The 21,422-nt window shown below is 48.9% G+C and overlaps 1 protein-coding gene across 4 annotated transcripts in view; it reads left to right on the top strand.

The window, feature by feature from the left end:
• The window catches only part of LOC112262184 (ral GTPase-activating protein subunit alpha-2), a 213,533-nt gene that overhangs the window by 86,096 nt on the left and 106,015 nt on the right, over positions 1 to 21,422 (top strand). For all 4 annotated transcript variants that reach the window (XM_042330076.1, XM_042330074.1, XM_042330077.1 and 1 more), the window contains 4 exons: positions 437 to 588; positions 1,531 to 1,642; positions 2,460 to 2,697; positions 3,483 to 3,656. In XM_042330076.1, the coding sequence (XP_042186010.1) occupies positions 437 to 588; positions 1,531 to 1,642; positions 2,460 to 2,697; positions 3,483 to 3,656 (676 nt within the window). The remainder of the gene's footprint in view (positions 1 to 436; positions 589 to 1,530; positions 1,643 to 2,459; positions 2,698 to 3,482; positions 3,657 to 21,422) is intronic.

Here is a 21,422-nt window from a genome sequence, read left to right as displayed (position 1 = left end):
GTGTGTGTGTGTGTGTGTGTGTGTGTGTGTGTGTGTGTAGGGTACGTGGTTGTGTGTGGGTTACGTGGTTGTGTGTGGGGTACGTGGTTGTGTGTGGGGTACGTGGTTGTGTGTGGGGTACGTGGTTGTGTGTGGGGTATGTGGTTGTGTGTGGGGTATGTGGTTGTGTGTGTGTGTAGTACGTGGTTGTGTGTGTGTGTGTGGTACGTGGTTGTGTGTGTGGTACGTGGTTGTGTGTGTGGTATGTGATCGTGTGTGTGTGGTATGTGGTCGTGTGTGTGTGGTACGTGGTCGTGTGTGTGTGGTACGTGGTCGTGTGTGTGTTTTGAGAGAGTGAGAGTGTCCTCTGTCTTTTGTAACCTCTGTTTGACCTCTGTGGCCAGCAATGTGTTTGTATCTCGTCAACCCTGACTATAGTTTATTCGTTCCTCTTTCCCAGGTGTTCCTGACCAACTCTGCCAACGTGTTTCTACTGGAGCCGTGCCAGGACGTGCCCAAACTACTGGACAACCAGGTGGAGGTGTGCAAGGGGGTGCTGAGCATCTACCGCCACATGATCATGGAGCACGCCATGAACACACAGACATGGTACGGCAGTCAGCACCTCATACACGTACAGATATAAACTAAACAGTGGCACAGTGCAAAGGTTATAGACTGTGTATTGTGTACACCCACTAGTTTAATGCAATCATTCTAAACCAAGCTGTTGCTTGTACCTGAAGGACTGTATTACCAGACAGACCTGGACAGAAACTGTTGTATACTCATCTACTGAGACGATGATGGACTAATGCCCTCTGGTGTGTGTCCGTGTGTCCCCTGGTGTGTGTGTGTCCGTCCTGGCGTGTGTCCTGGTGTGTGTGTGTGTGTGTGTGTGTGTGTGTGCGTGTGTGTGTGTGTCCATCCTGGCGTGTGTCCTGGTGTGTGTGTGTGTGTCCGTCCTGGTTTGTGTGTGTCCTGGTGTGTTTTTCCTCGTGTGTGTGTGTGTGTGTGTGTGTCTTGGTGTTTGTCTTGGTGTGTGTGTGTTTGTCTTGGTGTGTTTGTCTTGGTGTGTGTGTGTTTGTCTTGGTGTGTTTGTCTTGGTGTGTGTGTGTGTGTTTGTCTTGGTGTGTTTGTCTTGGTGTGTGTGTGTTTGTCTTGGTGTGTGTGTGTTTGTCTTGGTGTGTGTGTGTTTGTCTTGGTGTGTGTGTGTTTGTCTTGGTGTGTGTGTGTGTGTTTGTCTTGGTGTGTGTGTGTGTGTTTGTCTTGGTGTGTGTGTGTGTGTTTGTCTTGGTGTGTGTGTGTGTGTTTGTCTTGGTGTGTTTGTCTTGGTGTGTGTGTGTTTGTCTTGGTGTGTGTGTGTTTGTCTTGGTGTGTGTGTGTTTGTCTTGGTGTGTGTGTTTGTCTTGGTGTGTGTGTTTGTCTTGGTGTGTGTGTTTGTCCTGGTTGTGTGTCTGTTTGTCCTTGTGTGTCTGTGTGTGTCCTGGTGTGTGTGTGTGTGTGTGTGTTTCCTGGTGTGTGTGTGTGTTTCCTGGTGTATGTGTGTAGGCAGCAGATGCTACAGGTGCTGCTGAGGATCACTGAGGCGGTGATGAAGAGGCCTCAGGAGAACCAGAGGAAAGACCCCTTCGCTGAGAGCCTGGCTGCCATCCTCTTCAGGGTAAGTCTGTATGGGGATCATCCTATTGCTCCTATATCCTCTCTTACTGTTAGTTGTTCTGATACCTCTGTTAGAGGAAGCCCTACTAAGCTACATGAAATGGTTGTTGCCCATGATGATAATATAATGTGTTAATGTTCAGGGGAGTCAAGCACCCCATAAGTCTGAGACGGCACAATGTACATGAAGATTGCTGGGGGGTGGTCCAGAGGGGGACTGTTAGAGAATTTTGCATTATCAAACACGTGAAACTGCTTTTTCCTGCTGAGCCATAATCATTGTTTAATTCTATGTAAAAATAAAATAAAATAAAAACATTCAAATAAGTCAGTTTTTCTGCATATTTAAGCATTCCCCTTTAAAGAAACAAATATGCTTCTCTGCATCTTTACTCAAATCTGGGTAAAAGATTGAAAGGAATGTCTTATTCAGTATATTTAGTTATTGCTTGCTTTTCTATTGTCTACCAACCTTGCCAGCAGTCATGTAAAAGATAGTTAGACAAGCTAGCTACTCTAACTTGATAGCCTGAAATGGCTTCTGGGTAGTTAGGTTCCCAATCTCCCAACCTCATAACTATCTGGGTTAGTTAAAGACAAATTCATAAAATTGCTAATGAGCAGTAGTATTACAGAGAGAAAACGACATTTTACATTTTTTAAACAGGACAAATCTGCTCCCTATGGGTAACTTTAATGTTGCAGCTATAATGGCTTGTAAGTTGTTGGTGTTTTGATTCCAAGCCAATGAGAACCAGAAGTCTGGCCCTGATGATTAATGAGATATGTTTTGTGTGCCCCTGTACATCCTCCCCCAGACAATCATCGTGGCATGGGTACGGGCCAACCTGTGTGTCTTCATCTCTCGGGAGCTGTGGGACGAGCTGCTGTCTGTGCTGTCGTCTCTGACAGGCTGGGAGGAGCTGGTGACAGAGTGGGCCAGCATCATGGATTCTCTAACCGCTGTCCTGGCCCGCTCCGTCTACGGCCTGGACATGAGCAACCTGCCCCTGGACAAACTCAGTGAACAGAAGGAGAAGAAACAGAGGGGACGGGGTAAGGAGGGAGAGAGAGGGAGGGGGAGGGGAGAGAGAGGGAGGGAGAGAGAGAGAGGGAGGGGGAGAGAGAGAGAGGGAGGGAGAGAGAGAGGGAGAGGGAGGGAGGGAGGGGGAGAGAGAGAGAGAGAGAGGGAGGGAGGGAGGGAGGGAGAGAGGGGGAGGGAGAGAGAGGGGGGAGGGGGAGAGGGGGAAGAGGGAGGGGGAGAGAGGGGGAAGAGGGGGAAGGGGGAGGGGGAGAGAGAGAGAGGGAGGGGGAGAGAGAAGGAGGGAGAGAGAGGAGGGAGAGAGAGAGGGAGGGAGGGAGGAGAGGGAGGGAGGGGGGAGAGAGGGAGGGGAGAGAGGGGGGAAGAGGGGGAGGGGGAGAGAGGGAGGGGGAGAGAGGGGGAGAGAGGGAGAGGGTGGCAGGGGGAGAGAGAGAGGGAGAGGGTGGCAGGGGGAGAGAGAGGGGGGTAGAGGGTGGCAGGGGGAGAGAGAGGATGGAGGGGGAGAGAGGGAGAGGGTGGCAGGGGGAGAGGGAGAGGGTGGCAGGGGGGGAGAGAGGGGGAGAGCGGGAGAGGATGGCAGGGGGGGGAGAGAGGGGGGTAGAGGGTGGCAGGGGGAGAGAGGGAGAGGGTGGCAGGGGGGAGAGAGAGGGAGATAGAGATGCAGGGATAGTGGTGAGTAATGCAGTATAAGCCTCAGTTCAGATAGCAGCAATGGTAGAACTCAAGATTCAGGTTCTCTTTTTTATTTTCTATTGATATTATGTATGTGTCTGTCTCTCTCTCTCTGTATGTCTCTCAGGAGTGGTCCAGGACTCCCAGAAGGCAGCAGCGGTGGCCAGGTCCTTCTCTCTGAGCTGGAGAAACCAGGGAGACCAGCAGGGGGTCCAGGAGCCCATGAGGTTCCGCAGCGCTACCACCTCAGGGGCCCCTGGCGTGGAGAAGGCCCGCAACAATGTCCGACAGAAAGCCACAGGTGAACACACACACTACTATAATGAAGTGACATTTTGCCAGTGCCAAATGTGGCTCAAATACAGATCTGTTGAATCCCTCTATGACACTCTGGTGTTTGATAGATTTGCCACCCTACCAGCTGTAGACCAGACTCTCTGTAGACTCCACAGTGAGTCTATATAAAAGAAGGTCATGTGTGTGTTAGCCCAGGTGCTGGTGAAAGGCTCAACACTAAGCACAAAAGAACAGCAGATAATCTCTGTTGTTCCTGTCAAATGTCATTGGCCAACGTCATCATGTTTCTGTGGCACACACACACACACACACACACACACACACACACACACACACACACACACACACACACACACACACACACACACACACACACACACACACACACACACACACAGGAGCACTGCCAGGAGGATTTTGGGCTCCATGAAAATATATCACATTGGGCCCCACCACCACAGGCCACACCAACCCTGCGCAATTGCTGTAACCACACACCTCCAGATCCCAATCGACACGTTCAAAGCTTTAAGTAACCGTAGCTTTGCAGCCTTGCAACTCTCTTGTAGTCCATTATTTACTGTAGGATATTTACTGACACTGAGCTGTGAAAATAGAACCCTGTGCGGACATGTGTGCAACATTCTGCATACAGTGGAATTCACTATTTGAAGCAAGACTGATCCCCTCTATAAGAAATGTGCTAAAGGATGTCTTTTACAGTCTGACGTGTCATTTATTTGAATGTTAAAATTCTCTTAACATTAATGAATAACTTAAAATAAATATTACTTAAATATACATTATGAACATTATCATCTATAGAATAATATAACAAACCAAATAATAAAATCAGCAGCAGATTGTTGAACTAAGTATACATACCCTCAAGAAAATAAGCAGCTGTAAAGGTGGAAATGGAAAACAAAATGGAAATGAAAAGGCCTGATAGTGGCGCTAGAGGAAAGGTCAAGAGGTCACCAAATCAATAGGTTTCTTCCATTTGGGGTCTTGATTGTAACACAACTAATTTTATGGTAATCCAGCCATTACTTTGAGATACATCTTGTTCTCAGCCTGTGGGCATCATGTGTGTAGTGATCCAGTATCCATAGCCATGCCATTTAACAGTTATCATTGGTCCTTGCTCAGCCTTACTCACCAAGAGCCCAGCGCCGAGCCTTCTTGCTAGCAAAGTCACTAATCAAGTCTTTGAAGTCCAGCTTTCTAGTTAACTGACTTTCAATGGACAGCATGGCAATACTGCAAAGCCTGTCCTGGGACATAGTGGACCTCAAATAGTTATTATCAGTTTTAGCTTACTGAAAGCTCTCACCACCAGCAACAGTCCCAGGCAGTGTGCAAAATATACGTAAAGCAATGCACACTTCTCCAAATATGCTTTGCCGCTGCATCTTACAAATTGCATTCAGGAGACAAAGAGGGAACAAGTTAGGGGGGGAAGTGGCAGCATATACAGTGTTCAGGTGTCAGGAGACAAAGAGGGAACAAGTTAGGGGGAAGTGGCAGCATATACAGTGTTCAGGTGTCAGGAGACAAAGAGGGAACAAGTTAGGGAGAAAGTGTCAGCATATACAGTGTTCAGGTGTCAGGAGACAAAGAGGGAACAAGTTAGGGGGAAGTGGCAGCATATACAGTGTTCAGGAGACAAAGAGGGAACAAGTTAGGGAGAAAGTGTCAGCATATACAGTGTTCAGGTGTCAGGAGACAAAGAGGGAACAAGTTAGGGGGAAGTGGCAGCATGTACAGTGTTCAGGTGTCAGGAGACAAAGAGGGAACAAGTTAGGGGAGAAAGTGGCAGCATATACAGTGTTCAGGAGACAAAGAGGGAACAAGTTAGGGGGAAGTGGCAGCATATACAGTGTTCAGGAGACAAAGAGGGAACAAGTTAGGGGGAAGTGGCAGCATATACAGTGTTCAGGTGTCAGGAGACAAAGAGGGAACAAGTTAGGGGGAAGTGGCAGCATATACAGTGTTCAGGAGACAAAGAGGGAACAAGTTAGGGGGGAAGTGGCAGCATATACAGTGTTCAGGTGTCAGGAGACAAAGAGGGAACAAGTTAGGGGGAAGTGGCAGCATATACAGTGTTCAGGTATCAGGAGACAAAGAGGGAACAAGTTAGGGGGAGTGGCAGCATATACAGTGTTCAGGAGACAAAGAGGGAACAAGTTAGGGGGAAGTGGCAGCATATACAGTGTTCAGGTGTCAGGAGACAAAGAGGGAACAAGTTAGGGGAGAAAGTGTCAGCATATACAGTGTTCAGGTGTCAGGAGACCAAGAGGGAACAAGTTAGGGGGGAAGTGGCAGCATATACAGTGTTCAGGTGTCAGGAGACAAAGAGGGAACAAGTTAGGGGGAAGTGGCAGCATATACAGTGTTCAGGTGTCAGGAGACAAAGAGGGAACAAGTTAGGGGGAAGGGCACACAGTGTTCAGGAGACAAAGAGGGAACAAGTTAGGGGGAAGTGGCAGCATATACAGTGTTCAGGTGTCAGGAGACCAAGAGGGAACAAGTTAGGGGGGGAAGTGGCAGCATATACAGTGTTCAGGTGTCAGGAGACAAAGAGGGAACAAGTTAGGGGGGGAAGTGGCAGCATATACAGTGTTCAGGTGTCAGGAGACAAAGAGGGGACAAGTTAGGGGAGAAAGTGTCTGCATATACAGTGTTCAGGTGTCAGGAGACAAAGAGGGAACAAGTTAGGGGGGGAAGTGGCAGCATATACAGTGTTCAGGTGTCAGGAGACCAAGAGGGAACAAGTTAGGGGAGAAAGTGTCAGCATATACAGTGTTCAGGTGTCAGGAGACCAAGAGGGAACAAGTTAGGGGGGGAAGTGGCAGCATATACAGTGTTCAGGTGTCAGGAGACAAAGAGGGAACAAGTTAGGGGGAAGTGGCAGCATATACAGTGTTCAGGTGTCAGGAGACAAAGAGGGAACAAGTTAGGGGGAAGTGGCAGCATATACAGTGTTCAGGTGTCAGGAGACAAAGAGGGAACAAGTTAGGGGGAAGTGGCAGCATATACAGTGTTCAGGTGTCAGGAGACAAAGAGGGGACAAGTTAGGGAGAAAGTGTCAGCATATACAGTGTTCAGGTGTCAGGAGACAAAGAGGGAACAAGTTAGGGGGAAGTGGCAGCATATACAGTGTTCAGGTGTCAGGAGACCAAGAGGGAACAAGTTAGGGGGAAGTGGCAGCATATACAGTGTTCAGGTGTCAAGAGACCAAGAGGGAACAAGTTAGGGGGAAGTGGCAGCATATACAGTGTTCAGGTGTCAGGAGACAAAGAGGGAACAAGTTAGGGGGAAGTGGCAGCATATACAGTGTTCAGGTGTCAGGAGACCAAGAGGGAACAAGTTAGGGGGAAGTGGCAGCATATACAGTGTTCAGGTGTCAGGAGACAAAGAGGGAACAAGTTAGGGGGAAGTGGCAGCATATACAGTGTTCAGGTGTCAGGAGACAAAGAGGGAACAAGTTAGGGAGAAAGTGTCAGCATATACAGTGTTCAGGTGTCAGGAGACCAAGAGGGAACAAGTTAGGGAAGTGGCAGCATATACAGTGTTCAGGTGTCAGGAGACAAAGAGGGAACAAGTTAGGGGGAAGTGGCAGCATATACAGTGTTCAGGTGTCAGGAGACAAAGAGGGGACAAGTTAGGGGAGAAAGTGTCAGCATATACAGTGTTCAGGTGTCAGGAGACAAAGAGGGAACAAGTTAGGGAGGAAGTGGCAGCATATACAGTGTTCAGGTGTCAGGAGACAAAGAGGGAACAAGTTAGGGGGAAGTGGCAGCATATACAGTGTTCAGGTGTCAGGAGACAAAGAGGGAACAAGTTAGGGGGAAGTGGCAGCATATACAGTTTCAGGAGACAAAGAGGGGACAAGTTAGGGGGAAGTGGCAGCATATACAGTGTTCAGGTGTCAGGAGACAAAGAGGGAACAAGTTAGGGGGAAGTGGCAGCATATACAGTGTTCAGGTGTCAGGAGACAAAGAGGGGACAAGTTAGGGGAGAAAGTGTCAGCATATACAGTGTTCAGGGGTCAGGAGACAAAGAGGGGACAAGTTAGGGGAGAAAGTGTCAGCATATACAGTGTTCAGGTGTCAGGAGACAAAGAGGGGACAAGTTAGGGGAGAAAGTGTCAGCATATACAGTGTTCAGGTGTCAGGAGACAAAGAGGGAACAAGTTAGGGGGGGAAGTGGCAGCATATACAGTGTTCAGGTGTCAGGAGACAAAGAGGGAACAAGTTAGGGGGGAAGTGGCAGCATATACAGTGTTCAGGAGACAAAGAGGGAACAAGTTATGGGGGAAGTGGCAGCATATACAGTGTTCAGGTGTCAGGAGACAAAGAGGGAACAAGTTAGGGGAGAAAGTGTCAGCATATACAGTGTTCAGGTGTCAGGAGACCAAGAGGGAACAAGTTAGGGGGAAGTGGCAGCATATACAGTGTTCAGGTGTCAGGAGACAAAGAGGGAACACGTTAGGGGGAAGTGGCAGCATATACAGTGTTCAGGTGTCAGGAGACAAAGGGAACAAGTTAGGGGGAAGTGGCAGCATATACAGTGTTCAGGAGACAAAGAGGGAACAAGTTAGGGGGAAGTGGCAGCATATACAGTGTTCAGGTGTCAGGAGACCAAGAGGGAACAAGTTAGGGGGGAAGTGGCAGCATATACAGTGTTCAGGTGTCAGGAGACAAAGAGGGAACAAGTTAGGGGGAAGTGGCAGCATATACAGTGTTCAGGTGTCAGGAGACAAAGAGGGAACAAGTTAGGGGGAAGTGGCAGCATATACAGTGTTCAGGTGTCAGGAGACAAAGAGGGGTTAGGGGGAAGTGGCAGCATATACAGTGTTCAGGAGACAAAGAGGGAACAAGTTAGGGGGAAGTGGCAGCATATACAGTGTTCAGGTGTCAGGAGACCAAGAGGGAACAAGTTAGGGGAGAAAGTGTCAGCATATACAGTGTTCAGGTGTCAGGAGACCAAGAGGGAACAAGTTAGGGGGAAGTGGCAGCATATACAGTGTTCAGGTGTCAGGAGACCAAGAGGGAACAAGTTAGGGGGAAGTGGCAGCATATACAGTGTTCAGGTGTCAGGAGACCAAGAGGGAACAAGTTAGGGGGAAGTGGCAGCATATACAGTGTTCAGGTGTCAGGAGACAAAGAGGGAACAAGTTAGGGGGAAGTGGCAGCATATACAGTGTTCAGGTGTCAGGAGACAAAGAGGGGACAAGTTAGGGGAGAAAGTGGCAGCATATACAGTGTTCAGGTGTCAGGAGACAAAGAGGGGACAAGTTAGGGGAGAAAGTGTCAGCATATACAGTGTTCAGGTGTCAGGAGACAAAGAGGGAACAAGTTAGGGGGGGAAGTGGCAGCATATACAGTGTTCAGGTGTCAGGAGACAAAGAGGGAACAAGTTAGGGGGGGAAGTGGCAGCATATACAGTGTTCAGGTGTCAGGAGACAAAGAGGGAACAAGTTAGGGGAGGAAGTGTCAGCATATACAGTGTTCAGGTGTCAGGAGACAAAGAGGGAACAAGTTAGGGGAGAAAGTGTCAGCATATACAGTGTTCAGGTGTCAGGAGACCAAGAGGGAACAAGTTAGGGAAGAAAGTGTCAGCATATACAGTGTTCAGGAGACAAAGAGGGAACAAGTTAGGGGAGAAAGTGTCAGCATATACAGTGTTCAGGAGACCAAGAGGGAACAAGTTAGGGGGAAGTGGCAGCATATACAGTGTTCAGGAGACCAAGAGGGAACAAGTTAGGGGGAAGTGGCAGCATATACAGTGTTCAGGAGACCAAGAGGGAACAAGTTAGGGGGAAGTGGCAGCATATACAGTGTTCAGGTGTCAGGAGACCAAGAGGGAACAAGTTAGGGGAGAAAGTGTCAGCATATACAGTGTTCAGGTGTCAGGAGACCAAGAGGGAACAAGTTAGGGAGAAAGTGTCAGCATATACAGTGTTCAGGAGACAAAGAGGGAACAAGTTAGGGGGAAGTGGCAGCATATACAGTGTTCAGGAGACAAAGAGGGAACAAGTTAGGGGAGAAAGTGTCAGCATATACAGTGTTCAGGTGTCAGGAGACCAAGAGGGAACAAGTTAGGGAAGAAAGTGTCAGCATATACAGTGTTCAGGAGACAAAGAGGGGACAAGTTAGGGGAGAAAGTGTCAGCATATACAGTGTTCAGGTGTCAGGAGACAAAGAGGGGACAAGTTAGGGGAGAAAGTGTCAGCATATACAGTGTTCAGGTGTCAGGAGACAAAGAGGGAACAAGTTAGGGGGGGAAGTGGCAGCATATACAGTGTTCAGGTGTCAGGAGACAAAGAGGGAACAAGTTAGGGGGAAGTGGCAGCATATACAGTGTTCAGGTGTCAGGAGACAAAGAGGGAACAAGTTAGGGGGAAGTGGCAGCATATACAGTGTTCAGGAGACAAAGAGGGAACAAGTTATGGGGGAAGTGTCAGCATATACAGTGTTCAGGTGTCAGGAGACCAAGAGGGAACAAGTTAGGGAGAAAGTGTCAGCATATACAGTGTTCAGGTGTCAGGAGACCAAGAGGGAACAAGTTAGGGGAGAAAGTGTCAGCATATACAGTGTTCAGGTGTCAGGAGACAAAGAGGGAACAAGTTAGGGGAGAAAGTGGCAGCATATACAGTGTTCAGGTGTCAGGAGACAAAGAGGGAACAAGTTAGGGGAGAAAGTGTCAGCATATACAGTGTTCAGGTGTCAGGAGACAAAGAGGGAACAAGTTAGGGGAGAAAGTGTCAGCATATACAGTGTTCAGGAGACAAAGAGGGAACAAGTTAGGGGGGAAGTGGCAGCATATACAGTGTTCAGGAGACAAAGAGGGGACAAGTTAGGGGAGAAAGTGGCAGCATATACAGTGTTCAGGTGTCAGGAGACCAAGAGGGAACAAGTTAGGGGGGAAGTGGCAGCATATACAGTGTTCAGGAGACAAAGAGGGAACAAGTTAGGGGAGAAAGTGTCAGCATATACAGTGTTCAGGTGTCAGGAGACAAAGAGGGGACAAGTTAGGGGAGAAAGTGTCAGCATATACAGTGTTCAGGTGTCAGGAGACAAAGAGGGAACAAGTTAGGGGGGGAAGTGGCAGCATATACAGTGTTCAGGTGTCAGGAGACAAAGAGGGAACAAGTTAGGGGGAAGTGGCAGCATATACAGTGTTCAGGTGTCAGGAGACAAAGAGGGAACAAGTTAGGGGGAAGTGGCAGCATATACAGTGTTCAGGAGACAAAGAGGGAACAAGTTAGGGGGGAAGTGTCAGCATATACAGTGTTCAGGTGTCAGGAGACCAAGAGGGAACAAGTTAGGGGAGAAAGTGTCAGCATATACAGTGTTCAGGTGTCAGGAGACAAAGAGGGAACAAGTTAGGGGGAAGTGGCAGCATATACAGTGTTCAGGTGTCAGGAGACAAAGAGGGGACAAGTTAGGGGAGAAAGTGTCAGCATATACAGTGTTCAGGTGTCAGTAGACAAAGAGGGAACAAGTTAGGGGGAAGTGGCAGCATATACAGTGTTCAGGTGTCAGGAGACCAAGAGGGAACAAGTTAGGGGAGAAAGTGTCAGCATATACAGTGTTCAGGTGTCAGGAGACCAAGAGGGAACAAGTTAGGGGGAAGTGGCAGCATATACAGTGTTCAGGTGTCAGGAGACAAAGAGGGAACAAGTTAGGGGGAAGTGGCAGCATATACAGTGTTCAGGTGTCAGGAGACAAAGAGGGGACAAGTTAGGGGAGAAAGTGTCAGCATATACAGTGTTCAGGTGTCAGGAGACAAAGAGGGAACAAGTTAGGGGGAAGTGGCAGCATAAACAGTGTTCAGGTGTCAGGAGACAAAGACGGAACAAGTTAGGGGGAAGTGGCAGCATATACAGTGTTCAGGTGTCAGGAGACAAAGAGGGAACAAGTTAGGGGGGGAAGTGGCAGCATATACAGTGTTCAGATGTCAGGAGACAAAGAGGGAACAAGTTAGGGGAGGAAGTGTCAGCATATACAGTGTTCAGGTGTCAGGAGACAAAGAGGGAACAAGTTAGGGGAGAAAGTGTCAGCATATACAGTGTTCAGGTGTCAGGAGACCAAGAGGGAACAAGTTAGGGAAGAAAGTGTCAGCATATACAGTGTTCAGGTGTCAGGAGACAAAGAGGGAACAAGTTAGGGGGGAAGTGGCAGCATATACAGTGTTCAGGTGTCAGGAGACCAAGAGGGAACAAGTTAGGGGGGAAGTGGCAGCATATACAGTGTTCAGGAGACAAAGAGGGGACAAGTTAGGGGGAAGTGGCAGCATATACAGTGTTCAGGTGTCAGGAGACCAAGAGGGAACAAGTTAGGGAAGAAAGTGTCAGCATATACAGTGTTGAGGAGACAAAGAGGGAACAAGTTAGGGGGAAGTGGCAGCATATACAGTGTTGAGGAGACAAAGAGGGAACAAGTTAGGGGGAAGTGGCAGCATATACAGTGTTGAGGAGACAAAGAGGGAACAAGTTAGGGGGAAGTGGCAGCATATACAGTGTTGAGGAGACAAAGAGGGAACAAGTTAGGGGGAAGTGGCAGCATATACAGTGTTGAGGAGACAAAGAGGGAACAAGTTAGGGGGAAGTGGCAGCATATACAGTGTTGAGGAGACAAAGAGGGAACAAGTTAGGGGGGAAGTGGCAGCATATACAGTGTTCAGGTGTCAGGAGACCAAGAGGGAACAAGTTAGGGGAGAAAGTGTCAGCATATACAGTGTTGAGGAGACAAAGAGGGAACAAGTTAGGGGGAAGTGTCAGCATATACAGTGTTCAGGAGACAAAGAGGGAACAAGTTAGGGGAGAAAGTGGCAGCATATACAGTGTTCAGGTGTCAGGAGACCAAGAGGGAACAAGTTAGGGGGAAGTGGCAGCATATACAGTGTTCAGGAGACAAAGAGGGAACAAGTTAGGGGGAAGTGGCAGCATATACAGTGTTCAGGAGACAGAGGGAACAAGTTAGGGGGAAGTGGCAGCATATACAGTGTTCAGGAGACAAAGAGGGACAAAGAGGTGGACAAGTTAGGGGAGGGAAAGTGGCAGCATATACAGTGTTCAGGAGACAAAGAGGGAACAAGTTAGGGGGAAGTGGCAGCATATACAGTGTTCAGGTGTCAGGAGACCAAGAGGGGACAAGTTAGGGGGGGAAGTGGCAGCATATACAGTGTTCAGGTGTCAGGAGACAAAGAGGGGACAAGTTAGGGGAGAAAGTGGCAGCATATACAGTGTTCAGGTGTCAGGAGACAAAGAGGGGACAAGTTAGGGGAGAAAGTGGCAGCATATACAGTGTTCAGGTGTCAGGAGACCAAGAGGGAACAAGTTAGGGGGGAAGTGGCAGCATATACAGTGTTCAGGAGACAAAGAGGGAACAAGTTAGGGGGAAGTGGCAGCATATACAGTGTTCAGGAGACAAAGAGGGAACAAGTTAGGGGGAAGTGGCAGCATATACAGTGTTCAGGAGACAAAGAGGGAACAGTTAGGGGGAAGTGGCAGCATATACAGTGTTCAGGTGTCAGGAGACCAAGAGGGAACAAGTTAGGGGAGAAAGTGTCAGCATATACAGTGTTCAGGAGACAAAGAGGGAACAAGTTAGGGGGAAGTGGCAGCATATACAGTGTTCAGGTGTCAGGAGACCAAGAGGGGACAAGTTAGGGGGAAGTGGCAGCATATACAGTGTTCAGGTGTCAGGAGACCAAGAGGGGACAAGTTAGGGGGAAGTGGCAGCATATACAGTGTTCACGTGTCAGGAGACCAAGAGGGGACAAGTTAGGGGGAAGTGGCAGCATATACAGTGTTCAGGTGTCAGGAGACAAAGAGGGGACAAGTTAGGGGAGAAAGTGGCAGCATATACAGTGTTCAGGTGTCAGGAGACAAAGAGGGGACAAGTTAGGGGAGAAAGTGGCAGCATATACAGTGTTCAGGTGTCAGGAGACAAAGAGGGGACAAGTTAGGGGGAAGTGGCAGCATATACAGTGTTCAGGTGTCAGGAGACAAAGAGGGGACAAGTTAGGGGAGAAAGTGGCAGCATATACAGTGTTCAGGTGTCAGGAGACAAAGAGGGGACAAGTTAGGGGAGAAAGTGGCAGCATATACAGTGTTCAGGTGTCAGGAGACCAAGAGGGGACAAGTTAGGGAGAAAGTGGCAGCATATACAGTGTTCAGGAGACAAAGAGGGGACAAGTTAGGGGAGAAAGTGGCAGCATATACAGTGTTCAGGTGTCAGGAGACAAAGAGGGGACAAGTTAGGGGGAAGTGGCAGCATATACAGTGTTCAGGTGTCAGGAGACCAAGAGGGGACAAGTTAGGGGGAAGTGGCAGCATATACAGTGTTCAGGTGTCAGGAGACAAAGAGGGGACAAGTTAGGGAGAAAGTGGCAGCATATACAGTGTTCAGGTATCAGGAGACAAAGAGGGGACAAGTTAGGGGAGAAAGTGTCAGCATATACAGTGTTCAGGTGTCAGGAGACAAAGAGGGGACAAGTTAGGGAGAAAGTGTCAGCATATACAGTGTTCAGGTGTCAGGAGACAAAGAGGGGACAAGTTAGGGGGAAGTGGCAGCATATACAGTGTTCAGGTGTCAGGAGACAAAGAGGGACAAGTTAGGGAGAAAGTGTCAGCATATACAGTGTTCAGGTGTCAGGAGACCAAGAGGGAACAAGTTAGGGGGAAGTGGCAGAATATACAGTGTTCAGGTGTCAGGAGACAAAGAGGGGACAAGTTAGGGGGGGAAGTGGCAGAATATACAGTGTTCAGGTGTCTTACTTCATGTTGAAACTCAGGTGTAAGATCTCTGGAACACTTCATGACCAGTGGTTGGCACACAGAAGGGACTTTATCCTCACTAATCTGCCCAACTTTCAGAACAGCAGAAAATTATTCTACAATTTTTGCAGTGTTCTGGAACCTAGTGTCCAGGTCACTTATGATGTTGTCCATAACATAAAAAAACACTGTGTTCCGAAACACCGTTGCTGTCTCCTCTTGAGAGGTCTCATCATGGAATCTCTTCCTTTTCCTCTGGCGGCTGTGTTCCTTGCTAAATTGAGGTGCAACATCTATTTGCGTAGCAGACGGTGTTTCCACCGACAGGAGAGACTTCCATCGAACTCTAAGACCCTGCATCTCTTCCTTTAAGGCCTTGATATTGGCTGCCTCTGTGTCAAGTGACATTTTTCCTGACTGGAGAATCACATTCCTGTCCTCAATGCATTGCAGTACCTGCAATTATCCCAACTGACATGTCATTCAACACAATGCTGCTCACCTCCTTCTTCAGTTGGGAGTAGGGCTGATTCATGGGGATGGGGAGACAGGGCTGATTCATGGGGATGGGGAGACAGGGCTGATTCATGGGGATGGGGAGACAGGGCTGGTTCAGGGGTATGGGGAGACAGGGCTGATTCAGGGGTATGGGGAGACAGGGCTGATTCATGGGGATGGGGAGACAGGGCTGATTCATGGGGATGGGGAGACAGGGCTGGTTCATGGGGATGGGGAGACAGGGCTGGTTCAGGGGTATGGGGAGACAGGGCTGATTCATGGGGATGGGGAGACAGGGCTGATTCATGGGGATGGGGAGACAGGGCTGGTTCATGGGGATGGGGAGACAGGGCTGGTTCATGGGGATGGGGAGACAGGGCTGATTCATGGGGATGGGGAGACAGGGCTGGTTCAGGGGTATGGGGAGACAGGGCTGATTCATGGGGATGGGGAGACAGGGCTGATTCATGGGGATGGGGAGACAGGGCTGGTTCATGGGGATGGGGAGACAGGGCTGATTCAGGGGTATGGGGAGACAGGGCTGATTCATGGGGATGGGGAGACAGGGCTGATTCATGGGGATGGGGAGACAGGGCTGATTCATGGGGATGGGGAGACAGGGCTGATTCATGGGGATGGGGTGACAGGGCTGGTTCATGGGGATGGGGAGACAGGGCTGGTTCATGGGGATGGGAGACAGGGCTGATTCATGGGGATGGGGAGACAGGGCTGGTTCAGGGGTATGGGGAGACAGGGCTGATTCATGGGGATGGGGAGACAGGGCTGATTCATGGGGATGGGGAGACAGGGCTGATTCAGGGGTATGGGGAGACAGGGCTGATTCATGGGGATGGGGAGACAGGGCTGATTCATGGGGATGGGGAGACAGGGCTGGTTCATGGGGATGGGGAGACAGGGCTGATTCATGGGGATGGGGAGACAGGGCTGATTCATGGGGATGGGGAGACAGGGCTGGTTCAGGGGTATGGGGATGAGGAGACAGGGCTGGTTCAGGGGTATGGGGATGTGGAGACAGGGCTGGTTCAGGGGTATGGGGATGTGGAGACAGGGCTGGTTCAGGGGTATGGGTATGGGGAGACAGGGCTGGTTCAGGGGTATGGGGATGGGGAGACAGGGCTGGTTCAGGGGTATGGGGATGGGGAGACAGGGCTGATTCATGGGGATGGGGAGACAGGGCTGGTTCAGGGGTATGGGGAGACAGGGCTGATTCATGGGGATGGGGAGACAGGGCTGGTTCAGGGGTATGGGGATGAGGAGACAGGGCTGGTTCAGGGGTATGGGGATGTGGAGACAGGGCTGGTTCAGGGGTATGGGGATGTGGAGACAGGGCTGGTTCAGGGGTATGGGTATGGGGAGACAGGGCTGGTTCAGGGGTATGGGGATGGGGAGACAGGGCTGGTTCAGGGGTATGGGGATGGGGAGACAGGGCTGATTCATGGGGATGGGGAGACAGGGCTGGTTCATGGGGATGGGGAGACAGGGCTGATTCATGGGGATGGGGAGACAGGGCTGATTCATGGGGATGGGGAGACAGGGCTGGTTCAGGGGTATGGGGATGAGGAGACAGGGCTGGTTCAGGGGTATGGGGATGTGGAGACAGGGCTGGTTCAGGGGTATGGGGATGTGGAGACAGGGCTGGTTCAGGGGGTATGGGTATGGGGAGACAGGGCTGGTTCAGGGGTATGGGGATGGGGAGACAGGGCTGGTTCAGGGGTATGGGGATGGGGAGACAGGGCTGATTCATGGGGATGGGGAGACAGGGCTGGTTCAGGGGTATGGGGAGACAGGGCTGATTCATGGGGATGGGGAGACAGGGCTGGTTCAGGGGTATGGGGATGAGGAGACAGGGCTGGTTCAGGGGTATGGGGATGTGGAGACAGGGCTGGTTCAGGGGTATGGGGATGGGGAGACAGGGCTGGTTCAGGGGTATGGGGATGGGGAGACAGGGCTGATTCATGGGGATGGGGAGACAGGGCTGGTTCAGGGGTATGGGAGACAGGGCTGATTCATGGGGATGGGGAGACAGGGCTGGTTCAGGGGTATGGGGATGAGGAGACAGGGCTGGTTCAGGGGTATGGGGATGTGGAGACAGGGCTGGTTCAGGGGTATGGGGATGGGGAGACAGGGCTGGTTCAGGGGTATGGGGATGGGAGAGACAGGGCTGGTTCAGGGGTATGGGGATGGGGAGACAGGGCTGGTTCATGGGGATGGGGAGACAGGGCTGATTCATGGGGATGGGGAGACAGGGCTGGTTCAGGGGTATGGGGATGAGGAGACAGGGCTGGTTCAGGGGTATGGGGATGTGGAGACAGGGCTGGTTCAGGGGTATGGGGATGGGGAGACAGGGCTGGTTCATGGGGATGGGGAGACAGGGCTGATTCATGGGGATGTGGAGACAGGGCTGGTTCAGGGGTATGGGGATGGGGAGACAGGGCTGGTTCAGGGGTATGGGGATGTGGAGACAGGGCTGGTTCAGGGGTATGGGGATGTGGAGACAGGGCTGGTTCAGGGGTATGGGGATGGGGAGACAGGGCTGATTCATGGGGATGGGGAGACATGGCTGGTTCAGGGGTATGGGGATGAGGAGACAGGGCTGGTTCAGGGGTATGGGGATGGGGAGACAGGGCTGGTTCAGGGGTATGGGGATGTGGAGACAGGGCTGGTTCAGGGGTATGGGGATGGGGAGACAGGGCTGGTTCAGGGGTATGGGGATGGGGAGACAGGGCTGGTTCAGGGGTATGGGTATGGGGAGACAGGGCTGGTTCAGGGGTATGGGGATGGGGAGACAGGGCTGGTTCAGGGGTATGGGGAGACAGGGCTGGTTCAGGGGTATGGGGATGGGGAGACAGGGCTGGTTCAGGGGTATGGGGATGGGGAGACAGGGCTGGTTCAGGGGTATGGGGATGTGGAGACAGGGCTGGTTCAGGGGTATGGGTATGGGGAGACAGGGGTATGGGTATGGGGAGACATGGGTATGGGGATTGGGAGACAGGGCTGGTTCAGGGGTATGGGGATGGGGAGATGTTGAAGGAATTTTAAATTCCTCTGTATTATTTCCCAATCAAAATTCATTACTCTGTCAATACATTCGGAGGGTTTGTAAGACCCTGTATATTTATAAGAATGGACAGAGCCCCGGTCTTAAAAGTCAGGTAACAGCGTTTAATTCAAGAGAGTACTGGGTACATACACATTTTGCCACAGGTTATAAACGGAAAATGACGTCAGCGTTTCCTAAATGTTCTATCTCTTCATGACACGGGTAGAGAGGCCCTATAGTTCTCGAGCCTCCTCTCCTAAAGCCAAGGTCAGTCACTGTAAATCAACATTCTAGACAGTCTGGAGATTGTCCGTCCCTGTCATCTGGAGATAGTTCATTCATTTGTACCAAGGAACAGACCGTCATTGTTACTAAACTCCTGACTATATTATATACAATTGGGAATGGGAGCAAGAGAGAAAATTCATATATGTACAGTACATTATAGCATTTGGACTAGTCAGTCCTGATTGAAATGTATACATAATTAGTCATCATTGATAAAAATTCCACCCAACATATCCACCCTTTGATTAAATATTATACATTCAAACACACATTGTAGTTATATTGTAATATTGAAAAGCCCATTTCTATTTTTATTAGAGATATTTCTTGTCATCAAAACATCACCTAAACATAACCCAACACTTGCATTCGCCATAACTGTTTCTCAGACCTACATCAGAATCATAACTCTTCTTATCAGGATTTTTGTTACAATCTTCATTTAAAAAAAAGTTAATATTGAGATAGGATACAACCTAGCCTCCCTAAACATCAAAAATGGTCTCATCAAATATAAATTCCCCACAAATAAAAGATCCAAATTCGTCTACTTGTTCTGTAGACATGCATTCAGTCCTCCACGGGTCAGAACCTGGAATCGGCCCATACCGCACCATCTATTGTCATAGATTTCTCCAGAGTCCTGGAAATAAGGCCTCATACACAGGGAATTAGACAACAGCCCCCTAAAACTAAAACAGTCACACAGGTGAATGTAGCCCATAACACAGTGATCATAACATTTTTCCATTTTCCAAACGTACTATCAAACCCAATCAGTCAGAGAAGTATCTACCCTAGAGTTTTCTGCCAAACCGTGAGCCAGGGTGGTCAAACCAGCTGAGGCTTCGGGCACTGATTCGTCCGGAGCTGTGTTATTTGGGACGTAAGCACAAACATGGTCCTGATAATCACGCATACTTCTCCCTTTTCAGCCATTAACATATCTAATGCAATTCTATTCTGCCAAGCCATCCAGCTGGTTGCTTCAGTCTGTTCTGCAAAACCTTTAATAGCATCTCTGGTATACTTGTTAAAGCGCTGTTGATTATCATAAATATAATTAATCCAGTCCACGTTCTTATTGAGAGTAGACCCCCCGGAAATGCTTAACTCTAATCCTGCTAGGATCTGATTTCTTGCTTTGACTCATCTGGCACCCCCCTTGGAACCCCAATGTTATCAATGTATACTTAGTCAATAAGAGACCCGGATGGAATAGCTCTTTTCTCCCATTTGGCTATACTTCATGTCTTGGTGTTGAATGAGTGTGAAAGGCATTACAATGGAGCATAATCCGGTCCAATCTGTTGGTAAAACCTCACCCTGACATCATTTCCCAAGAGTACTGTACCGGGCCAAACGGTAATAATCTCCTCCGGTCACTGTAAAGGGAGGAACCTGGGGATTTAAATAGTGCAAATCAATACAACTGTCATTATCTGGCATTCCTGCTTTCGTGAACAGCTTTACCATACCGGCCTAAACTCCTCTACCCAGAACCGTACTAGGGTGTCGACCAAGACCTGGTCATATCCAAACCACAACCCTAGATCCTCCTTCATTTCTGTTTAAAGGGTTAAGCGTATCTTTATGCAATTCATCCCTCTCTCCTGATTACAATCAAAACTCTCATCTTCACTCTACTCTACCTTCTTCCATACTGGGCGAGTGGATTCATATAGCGCTCTCTCTCCAAATGAGCTATGACCTGTGTCCACGATCAATATGGGAACCTGCACCGATATATGCCATAATGGCTCAGAGTCCTAGACTGCCATGTAGTTAGAGACTCCATTTTGGTCTACATAAAACTCCATTGAGAGATCCTTCCCAACCTCTACTCTAACTTCCTGTCTACCCAGATCTAGGGATCTCTTATGCTTATTTTGGAACAAAATCCTCATCGTCTAACCCTTGGGTCAAATGACCACTCTACGCATACTCAAGTAGGACGTGCTGTATCAGGAGTATGTCACCCACGATAAAACAGCTCAGACGAACAGCTTCCATGTGAAGCCCCACCCTCTCCCCGAGAACACATCACTTAGCAAGAGCCAGACACATCTTCACTTCTATGAACAACAACAGGGATGAAAAGACAGGGAGGGTTTTTTCATTCGAGAGATGGCCCCCGGAATTCTGTTAATTCCAGTTCTCCTCTCGAACACTGCTTATTGTTCAACAGTGTGTGTCTTACCCTCCCGCCGTGCGATATGAATCCGGGTAGCTCTTTCAGCTGGCTGTCACCAGGAGTCCTTGGTATGGTCCCCCCAACAAGCCTCGGGGACTGGATTGAGTGACTTCACCTGTAGTTCACCTGTAATGCATAAATCCTGGACATACAGGCTTGGTTAACAAACAGTTTCTCATATGTTTTATCTGATAGCTTAAAAAAAAATGTATTTATTTTTTATTATTAGTTTCTTGTCCAATAGGCCACTAACTTACCCACCCCCCTTTTGATACCTGGCTCTGCCCAGGTATCAACCTTATATACCCTAAATAATGACTTAGGTAGGATTAGTAAATTATCCTTATTTTCTGACATTATCATGTATGTCCAATTCTCTCTTGGGCATCCATTCATCTCAATCCCGTATCAATTCTCTGTCCAGTGGCTTATCTAGTATAAGTAGTATCTGTGCTATTTATATATGTTCTTAAATATATATATTTACCGATTTAAACAGTAATTCCTTTCTCTGCTATTTCTCAAAATGCCACGGTGTCTCACTGTTTGACTATCTAAAATCATTGATTTTAGAAAAAACCTGTCTATAAGTGGCCATCTCTAAAATCCTTACATTTCCTTAATCAATCTATCTTAATCCTTACAATAATCCTCTATTTCTCAAAATGATAAATATAACTATTTTCTGTTGTAATATCAAATCCATAATAGCCAATTCAAAAACTTCCCCGCTAATATTGTAAATCAGCTTCAGTGATTCAAACAATATTTCTAAAACCCCAAACTACATTCCATTATAACTAATTTACCTTAAAATTAGTAACCCAACTGACCACAATTCATTATACAAATGGCTCTCCCCCGAGGCTGATCAGACCCCAAAAGATAGCCACGATAAGGTCAAAAGGTCATACCATATTAGACAGAAAGAACCCTT

This window comes from Oncorhynchus tshawytscha, linkage group LG11 (assembly GCF_018296145.1).
Source record: "Oncorhynchus tshawytscha isolate Ot180627B linkage group LG11, Otsh_v2.0, whole genome shotgun sequence".
Classification (NCBI taxonomy): Eukaryota; Metazoa; Chordata; class Actinopteri; order Salmoniformes; family Salmonidae; genus Oncorhynchus; species Oncorhynchus tshawytscha.
The sequence above is the reverse complement of the archived record's forward strand: the minus strand, read 5'-3'. Positions and strand labels throughout refer to the sequence as shown.